We start from the raw sequence: 9,428 nt of genomic DNA, 5'->3' as shown, positions 1-9,428 counted from the left end.
GAACGCGGGAGGGATGCCGACTCCTGGCCCATCCCATGGCCCATCCTACGGGCTGAGCCCAGGCCTGGGGGCTCTTCACTAGCACCCCCCACCCCCGCCCAGTGATTCAGCCACATGGCGAAGCTTGAACACCCCTGACTCGGAATACTGGTTTAGCTACTTTGATAGAGACGGAAATAACCGCGGCTTTAACGAGACACAAGTTTATTTCTCTGCAGAAGACAGGCCGTCAGCCGTCCCAGGAGCTGGGGCTGTGTCTGCCGAGCCGGTCCCAGGCAGAGCCACCAACTGTGTCAGGTTGCCCAGACAGAGGGGGTCTCCTAGGCCATGAGACTTTGGGCGCTAGAACCAGAAAGTCCCCGGCAAGCCAGGATGATTCCTGTGACCATGTCCGGGGAGGCCCTCTGTGTGCACAGCTAGAGCAGGCTCAGCACCGCAGGCCGGGTTCTGGGGGGACAGGGCAAGGAGGAAGGGGGGCGAGTGTCCCCGGGAGGCCGGATGCCTCTCCTGTCACCTTGCTCTGCGCAGAGCCTCCCGCTGACAGCCCAGGGGCTTCTGTCACTAAAGAGAATGACTCCTGGGACCCAAAGTAGGAGCTGCCTGTCTTGGAGGCCCCAGGGATCGAGGGGGCCGATTGCGAGCCCCCAGCCCACTGCCACCTGTGGGCCCCCCATACCAACCCGCCCATGAGGTAATGCCATCTCTGGGGTGAACCCTCGCTCTGTCCCACATCAGTGCTCTGGCCGCAGTGGCTCCTGGGCTTTCCAGCAAGTCCTGTGAGGTGGGTCCCAACACTCCTCTTAGAAGGAGGAAGGGATGAGCGCTCTGAGAGGCAGGGGGACTGGCCAAGGTCACCTGCTGGTAGGCGGCAGAGCTGAGATTGGAAGCCACAGACCCGGGGACTCTCTGTGTGTGTCAGGATCGGGGAGCAGAGGAGGGTCCTCCATCACTCCAACCCCTCAGCCCTCCAACCTGGCCCCCACCCACAGCCAGAGCCTCCGGCCCGCCCGGGGTGGCAGCTGGCCGGGGTGCCAGGACAGGGTGACGCTGCGAGCGGCCTCCTCTCCTCCACCTGGCTCCAGGAGGCCGCAGCTCAGGGCAGAGGAGACGGTGTGGCCCAGAGGCCTGGCTCAGGGAGGTGGGAGAGGAGAGGGTTCGAGGGCCCTACAGGGATCCCCCACCCCCCAATCAGAGGGGCTGATGCCAGCAGCGGGGCTTGGTGGGAGACCACAGGGCCGGGCCCAGGGTGGGGACCTGGCCACCCCACCCACGATCCATTCCTCTGGGATTGGAAGGAAGAGGGAGGGGCCACGATGAGGTCTGGGGAGGAAAGGACCGACAGCCCCGGGGACGCGGTGAAGCTTTGAACACACATTTATTTTCATCAGTCATGTGCCCACACTGTACAAAATGACTCTGAGCTACAGAACAGGAGACACCCCAGAAGAGCCCCCCACCCCCACCCTCACCCCCTGGTCTCACTTGGGCCGAGCGGATGGCGGAGAGCGCTGTCGAATTAAGTCACGGCCAACCGGCTGCGCGGTCAGGGGGCAGCATCACTGCCAAGAGCCTCTGGACTCCTGAGAGCAGGGTGGCCTCTGCCCGGCGGCGCGGGGCTCCAGGGCGCTCCCACGGAGCGGGTGGTGAGCAGTTGGCTGGGCGAAAGCAGAAGGTGCTGGCTGGAGGCGTGACCCTCCTCCCGGCAGCCAGGGGTCCTGCAGTCTGGGCCTCACCTCCACCCCTCCCTCCCACCCATGTGCAGGTGGGGCTCAGGGCCAGCAGGTGACTGGCCCAAGGGCACCCAGCGCGGCATGGCCTGGTGGACCTCGAACCCAGACCCGTGTGACCTGCCGTCCAGGCTGCCCTGTGTTTCCTCTAAACACTGGGCGGAGGAGGCAGGGATTGGGGGGCGCCCCAGCCACCCCTGCTCCCCCAGAGGCTGCGGCCGTCCCTCCGGGGGTCAGCCTCATCTCCCCGGCGGGCGGGAGGTGGGCACCGAGCCCTTCCCCGCGCTCCCCCGGCTGCGCCCGACCTGCCTCCCACCGGGGCTGGGGCGTCCCCACCGCCTGGGCGTCGCCTCTCAACCGCGTGCCCCGCGCCCCCGCGCCCCTGCCCGGCTCACCCCGCTCACCCCGCCGGGGAAGCCCGAAAGCCCGGGGAGCGCGGGCCGCCGGCAGGTACCAGGTACGGAGGGACCCGGCGCACGCGGGGTGGGGCCGCCCCGCTGCGCACCCCGCGGTCCCCGCGCCCGCCGCCCGCCCCGGCCCGCCCCGGCCCGCCCGGGACCCCGCGCCCGGGCCGGCTGGCTCCTCGCAGGGGCGCGTGGGCGTCCGGCCGCCGCCGCCGGGCCCGCCGGGGCTAGTGGTCCTAAACATTTCACAATTGCGCTACAGAACTGTTGAACTGTTAAGAACCACTGGACCCAGCGCGCCGGGAAGTCCGCGGGCGCCCCCAGAGCCGCCGGCCCCGCCGCCCGCCCGCCGAGCCCCGCGAGCCCGGGCGTCCCGCGCGCGTCCCCTCCGCCTGCGCCCCGAGGCCCAGCGGCTGCGTCCGAGCGGCCGCGGCGCCTTTTAAGCCGGGCGGCCGCCCTCCCTCCCCCGCCGGAATGCGACCGCGCCGCGCCGGCCCGACCGGTTTTTCCGGGCGGGGCTGCTCCCGGGCCGGCGGGTCGCGCGGCGGGGCGTCCGGGGCCCGGGACCTGCTCGGCGCGCCCGCGCGGGGGCGGCCCTGACTCACCGGCCCGCGGCCCCGCCCCCGGCGCCCGCCCCGCGCACCTGGCGTCCCCGCGCGGCTCCAGGCCCGGCCACCGCGCGCGCTCCCTGGGCCCGGACCCGGCCTCGCCGCGGGGCTGGGGGCGGGGACGCCGGCGAGCTGGCCCCGCGGGCGGCCGACAGGTGCGGCCGGAGCCCCCCCCCCCCCCGGGCCGCCCCGCGCAGGGGGGAGGGGCGCGGCCGCGGGCCCGGACACGCCCCCGCCCCTCTCACTTCAAAGAGATCCCCGTGGGAGGGAACAAAGAGAAAGTGAAACTAGGCGAGGGCCGCGGGGAGCGACACGACGCGCCCGGCCGGTGTCTGGCTCTCAGCCCCGGCCGCGCTCTCCTCGGAGCGCACGAGGGTCCCCGGGGCGCCCCCGCGGCCGGCCGCCCCTCCCCCACGGCCCCCGCCCCGCTCCCCCCCCCCCCGCGTGCGTCAGCCGAGCTGCGCTGGGCCTGCCCACTTAGTCACCTGGGAGGTTAGGGCCCCACCTCCGAGGCCCCGGGCTCACAGGGCTGCCCACCGAGGGCACAGAGGGGCTTTAGGACGGAAGGTCTGGAGGGAGGCGGCCCTGGGGTCCTCAGCCCCATTCAGAGCCACCGGTGGGGCTGCGCGGGCCGTTGAGCCAAGAGGGTGCTTACACACCCGCGCACACGCACCCAGCGCACCCCGCCCCCGACGAGGGTCCTCCGGGCCCCCTCCCCCACCACACCGATCCCACGCGAGGACGCAGCCGCCTAGCTGCCAAGCTCGAGGGACACGAGACATTTCCACATGCGCCCTGGGCAGTTTACCTGTCACCACCCTGCCACGTGAGTGGCAGAGGTTTTATTCTTTGCACTTTGCAGTTGGAGAAACAGGCTCGCCCAGGGGACGTCACTGCTCCCAGGCTGAAGGCTCTGGGGGGCGCGGGGGGGGGGGCAGGGGGGAGCACGTCTCCACGCCCAGCACCTCTGCTGAGTCCACAGGCCTGTGTCCCGAGCTCGTGCTCGGGGTCAGACACTGGGGCGGGGGTAGGGGATGCGACCCGGAGGGGGAGGTGGCGCAGAGGCACGTGGCCAAGGAGCAAGGAGCGGAGCTCGGGCATGTCTCCCCGTCACCACTGCCAGGGCCATCACCACATGGGCAGGAGCCCCCCTCTCCTGTCCCCAGCGCCCTGGCACAGCCCAGGCTGGGGCAGACCCCTCCCTATACACAACACCCTCCCCCCAGTGCCCTCTCCTCATCCAGCAAAGGTGGGTCACTGGGTCCCGCATCAAAGGGGACTGGTGAGGTGAGGACAGACAAGAAGACAAGGACAAGAAGCTGTGCTTCCCACTTGCACTGTGCCCAGAAAGGGAACTTCCTGTCCTGAAAAGAAATCAGGTGAGCCGTCCCCAGGAGCAGGGTGGCCTGGGTGCCCTGACTGGGACGTCTGGCTTTATGATGGGAAACACTGGGTACCACAGATTGTGGCCTAAGCAAGAGGGAGACAGGTTTCCCAGAGATGACCCTGCGATCCCGGTGACTTGAGAGGGGCCGCTGGGAGCCAGGCCTCACCCAGCGAGGGATTAGTGGGTGCAAGCAGCGCAGCTGTCCAAGGAGTCGGGGCCCCCCGAGCTCCTCTCCGCAGCCCCCATGGCTCCCTCCAGAGGCGAGGAGGCTGCCCCAGTGCCAGGCGGGCCCGGAGCCCAGCTCCGCCGTGTGCCTTCGCACAACCCAGAGCGCAGGACGGGGCCTCAGTGTCCTCGGCTGTAGAGCGGGAAGGAAGATGAACCGGCCCCCCCCGGAGCGTAGCAGGGACGAGGCAAGCTAGCACACGGCGGGAGGGGAGCCCCCAACACGGTCCCCACGTGGCTCTCCCGCCGGGTGCTGTGTGCCGGGCCCTAGGCGACGGGCCCTTGGCCGCCCTGTTGCCGCTCCGTGATTCTCAGAGACGCTCCCCTCCAGTCCAGACTGGCCCCTCCCCAGGAATGACAAAATGGCTCTGAGGAAGCTTCCAGGCATGCTCCCGTGACTTTCCAAGCTTCCAGACACACGCCCTGTCCGGGAGCCATGCCTGGTAGGGTTCTGTGTCCCACAGGTGTGTGCAGGGCACAGACCGAGAATGGGAGCCTCTCCCCATCTGCCCAGCTGGCAGGAGCTGGCAGTGACCCACTGGGGGAAAAGCCAGATGACCATGTGCCCTCCGTGGGACACCCAGGACACAGTGGGAGTTTCCGCCCCGGCAGGATACCCATCCCTGGATCCAGTGGGCACTTCTACACCGGCAGGTTGACACCTGCTCTGGGAGGGTGCCCCATGTGGGCTGATGTGAGCCACCTGCAGCTTTCACAATCCGGGGCTCCTCGGGGTCTGAGAGAAGTGCTGAGTACTGAGTGGCCGTGAGCAACAGGCTCTGCCCCAGCCCCTGGCAAGCAGAGCCCAAGGGGTGGCGGCCTCCGGAGAGCTCTGGGTTCTGGGGACAGAGCGGCGGGGCGTGGGACCCGAGACGCAGCCTCCTCCCTCCTGGCCTCCGCCAGGCTTCCGTCCAACTGTCCCACCCTGCCGGCAGCCACCCCCTGTCAAGCCCCGAGTCCCCTTCCTCCCCCACACACCCCACTCATGGGGCCTTCATCAGGGTGTGGGGCAAAGGCTCCTCGGGACCAGCCATGCTCATGCGGTGCTCCCTGCTTGTGCAAGGCCCAGGCACACCCGTGTCTGGGCGAGAATCTGGAAGGCTGCCAGCCAAGGTGCCAGCCTGGGCCTGGGAACCGGGCTGAGAAGCCTGGGGGTGTGGGCGGAGCCACCCCCAGCCCGGCCCACCTGGGAGAGGTCCCAGCTGCTCGGTGGATGCCAAGAGCTCTTGCGGGTCATGCTTTCGCCCAGCATCTACAGGGCACGTGCCCTCAGGCTGGGCCCGGCTCCCCGGAGCCTGCAACCCAGGGGCCAGACGGACAGAGAGGACACACGGATGGGAATCCTCCTGTGGGCAGTCAGAGGTTCGAGGTAGCAGAGAACCGGGACGGGGGTACCCCTCACCCCCACGCCCCCTCCCTGCCCCCACACTCATGCTCAGCAAGGAGGGCTCAGGGGTCCTCAGCCTCTGGCCGGGCCAGGCCCAGAGTCACACGGCGGTGGTGGGCCTGAGCCCAGGGGTGCCCTCGCCCCACTGGGCTGCTTATAGCTGGGACAGAGCACACCGGCCAGGGTCCAGACAGCTGACTCAGCCCCAGCCAGGCCTCTGACAAGGCTCAGGGCTGTCCCCCGCCTTGAGAGCCACCCTGACCCAGGGCCACCACACGCCTCCCCGAGCAGGGCTATGGGCATGGGGCCAGACTGAACCCCACGCGCCGCTCGGACAGCGACTGGGACGGACCCGGAGGACTAGCGAGAGGGGACGGTCCCGTCAGCACAAGGGGAGTCCGGGCAGAGGCTGCCCCGAGGAGGGGCCTTCAAGCTTCGAGAATGAGAAGGATCGGAGCAAAGGAGACGGGACAGGGGTTGTCTGGAGCGGGGGAGCGGGAGAGGGCTGGCCCGGCTCACACACCTCCGTCCTGCTGCCCCCGAGACGACCTCCTGGGGTGCCCTGGACCCAGAGCCTGGGCGCGACTCCCCACACACATACCCACGGTCCCGGGACCCAGAAGCACCCTCTGGAGCTGGGCTTGGGGACCGGGGGAGGGGGCCCCGGAGAGACTTTATTGCCACTCCACCCCACAAAGACTGTCTTGGAGATGGGATGGGACACAGTCCCGGCAGTGGGGGCACATCTCAGGCAGAGTCACCGGCCGGGGTGCCCGCGATCCCCTCCAGCAGGTCACAACCGGAAGTCGTGGCTTACACCGCAGCAGGACAGCTTCAGTCAGACACCAGGCAGGACTTCCTGAAAACGGGAGGTCTCCTGAGACCTCTCTCCCGAGGCCCAGGTAGCAAATGGGGCAAGGGCAGACAGACAAGCCCGGGCACCTCCCCGCGGGGGCCCAGCCTTCTGCAGGGAGGGACCCGAGGACCTGAGCAAATCGAGCCAGACTCGGGAGTCTTCTGGAGGCCCGGGGGATGGCCTGGCCCACCTACCTGGGAGGCAGGGGGAGCGCCCGGCCCGGCGGGGGGGGGGGGGGGGCGGGGGGGGGCAGGACGCGCCGCAGAGGGATCTGAGGTCCCCTCGGGTCTCAAGGAACTTTTTGGCTGGGGCCCTCCAGGGCTGTGGGAGGGTGTGTCACAGAGTGGCCTGACCGGACAGCATGCAGGAGGCGTGAGTTGACCTTCCTCCGGGAAGCCCTTCCTGACTGCTCCCTCCGGGCATTTTCAGCTGGCCCAACGGGGGAGCTCTGCAGGCCTGACCCACTCTGACCCATCAGGCCTCTGGCTGCGGCCCCGGGACTGGCCCTTACACGCAGGCCCTAAGCGAGGGTCCGGCCTCATGGGGAAGCCCCAGTCCCTCGTGGGGCAGAGGAAACTCACAGGTGCCCCACCCTGGACGTGCTGTAGAAAGGTCACCACTTCCAGGTTCCCGGCCGCCTCTGCCTGTGGGAGGGAGCCTGTGACCAGCAGCAGGGCCCCTGACCGCCCCCCCCCGCCCCACCCCCCCGCCTCCCGCCCACCAGGATGCCTCCCCACAGCTCTGCCCAGGGAGGGGACTGGGGTGGGAACGGAGAGCAGGAGTCTGGGCACTGGGGGGTAGGGGTGGAGGAGGGAGAGTGGGTGGAAGTGTCGGGAGGCCTTCCTGGAGGAGGTGGCCTAGGAGAGAGCGGCGCAGACACTCACAACAAGCAGGGCACTGCGCCCGTCGTAGCCCGGCCGCCCCAGGTCAGCCCCCGCCTGCCACCAAGACCGAAGGCCTTCAAGGTCGGCCCTGGCCGCCAGCCTGGGAGGGCAGAGCAGGGGAGCGGTCAGGGCCCCAGGCGCTTCCACCAAGCCAGCCCCCGGCCCCAGCATGGGGGTCCCCAGCAGCGCCCCACGGCAGCAGGGTGGGAGCGCGGGACTCCCGGGGCCAGCCAGTGGCCTGGAGTCTGGGTTCACCCAGCGGGGGTGACGGTGACTCAGGTCAAGGGCACAGGCATGCACGCACTCACACAAGCATGCACACGCGTGCGCACATGCACACACACCCCACAAGGAGCGCCACGGGCCAGTTTCATATTTCACAACACAGCCGTCCTCGGGCGGGGTCGGCAGAGGCAGGAGGGAAGTGTGCGACAGCCCCGTGGCTCACACAGACACGCAGGAGACAGGGGCCTGGGCTCAGCAGGTGGCGTGGGGGAGCGGAGCCCACCTGCCCCGGGGGAGGAGGAGGAGGAGAGGCCCTCACCAGGTCCTCCTCGCCCCCCCCCCCCCCGCCCCTCTCCAAGGAGCCCGCTCCCCACCCAGGGCCCGGGCAGGGAAGGGACCGCCGGCTGTGCCGACCCGGGGCAGGGGACGCTGGTGCGGGGGGTAGGGGGCCGTCCCCCCAAAGGGGCGCCAGTGACTCCCTCCCGGGCAGGAAACAGCAGCAGCCCCCAGAGCGGCGCTGAGTTATTTCTAGGGTGAATCATGCTGGATGGCACCGCCAGCCCCTCCCAGACCTGTCGCCAGCCTCCCACACCAGCTCCCACACGCTCGCCTCTCGGCGGGGCCCCCAGATCCAGCCAGGCGGCCCAGGTTGGACGCGCCCTCCCCCAGGCAGAGCCCTGGACGCCGCGGGACCTGGTTACCACCGCCCCCCTCTGCCTGTTTCTTGCCTGGCCTTGCAACCCTGAACCAAGTCCCACGGAGTCCCCTCAGAGCCAAGGCCAGTGGCTGTGAGTGGCCCCCTCCCTGGCTAGGCCCTGGCCCCTCCCCTGCTAGCTAGGCCCTGGCCCTTCCCCTGCTAGGCCCTGCACCCCTCCCCCCACTAGGCCCTGGCCCCCTCCCCTGCTAGGCCCTAGCACCCCCCGGCTAGGCCCTGGCACTTCATCATGTCCAGGAGCCCACCTTCCCCTGCCACCTGGGATGGGTGGGGGCTGGGTTGGCCAGCAGGGTTTGTCCCCCGAGAGGCCTGAGGCAGGGGCCAGTGGGGGCTCTCCACCCCACCCCACATGTAGGACTGGGACCCCCAGGGTCGGCTGAGGCTGGCACCGAGGCACGGGGCTGGGGGAGACCGAGGCCGGGGCCGAGGAGGCCGGAGCTTCCAGGCCCTCTTCCCGTGAGCGCACAGTTCAGCCCGCCTCGCTCCCAGCCGGCCAGCCCGACAGCCACGGCCGCGACCCGCTCCCCACACTTCTGCCTCCAGCCCCCCAGCCCGGCTACCACCACCCCCGGCCTCGCCTCCTGGACAAGCCTCTCCTGACCTCCGCGCCTGTCTGCGCTCCGCACCTCGGCCCTCGGCCCTGGGGCTGCTGACAGGTGGGCCGAGCGCACCGCAGCACGGGGAGGGGGTGCCAGGGGTGGACGAAGACGCTGCGCTCTGCGGCCCCCGCCTGTCCCCCCGCCCACCGCCAGCACCCTCACGGACACCTCCAGGGCCCCCCACTCCCCTGCCCCTGTCTCCCCGGGCCTGCTGGTGTCACCCGGGGCACCTGTGAGGTCAGAGGCCCGCCAGCAACGGGCTGTGGGGTGCCGGGGCAGGACAGCCGCTGACCGTGGTCAGTTTAGCCCATGGCAGGGGCCAGGCCCACTCCAGTGAGGCCCGTACAGGGGAGGACAGACTCAGGAGGCCTGTCACATCGCCTGAACAGTGTCAACCCCCGCATCTGTCCC

General features: G+C 70.0%; 1 protein-coding gene and 1 long non-coding RNA gene across 4 annotated transcripts in view; both read right to left on the bottom strand.

The window, feature by feature from the left end:
• Window positions 1–187: 187 nt before the first annotated feature.
• On the bottom strand, window positions 188–2,317 carry LOC125755531 (uncharacterized). The gene is made up of 2 exons (XR_007412235.1): window positions 1,483–2,317; window positions 188–447 (listed from the first exon to the last, which is right to left on the bottom strand). It is a non-coding gene; the product is annotated as an uncharacterized LOC125755531 (long non-coding RNA).
• Window positions 2,318–6,379: 4,062 nt separating this feature from the next.
• ASPG (asparaginase) overlaps window positions 6,380–9,428 on the bottom strand; it is a 22,742-nt gene continuing 19,693 nt past the window's right edge. For 2 of the 3 annotated variants that reach the window (XM_025443310.3, XM_035719621.2), the window contains exons 14-16: window positions 7,479–7,578; window positions 7,176–7,238; window positions 6,380–6,597 (exon numbers count right to left, since the gene is read on the bottom strand). In XM_025443310.3, the coding sequence (XP_025299095.3) occupies window positions 6,577–6,597; window positions 7,176–7,238; window positions 7,479–7,578 (184 nt within the window). In that variant the 3' untranslated portion in view covers window positions 6,380–6,576. The remainder of the gene's footprint in view (window positions 6,598–7,175; window positions 7,239–7,478; window positions 7,579–9,428) is intronic. The other variant, XM_035719623.2, reaches the window with a different exon arrangement.

This window comes from Canis lupus, chromosome 8 (genome assembly GCF_003254725.2).
Source record: "Canis lupus dingo isolate Sandy chromosome 8, ASM325472v2, whole genome shotgun sequence".
NCBI lineage: Eukaryota > Metazoa > Chordata > Mammalia > Carnivora > Canidae > Canis > Canis lupus.
Note: the sequence above shows the minus strand (reverse complement) of the source record. Positions and strands in the feature narration are given on the sequence as shown.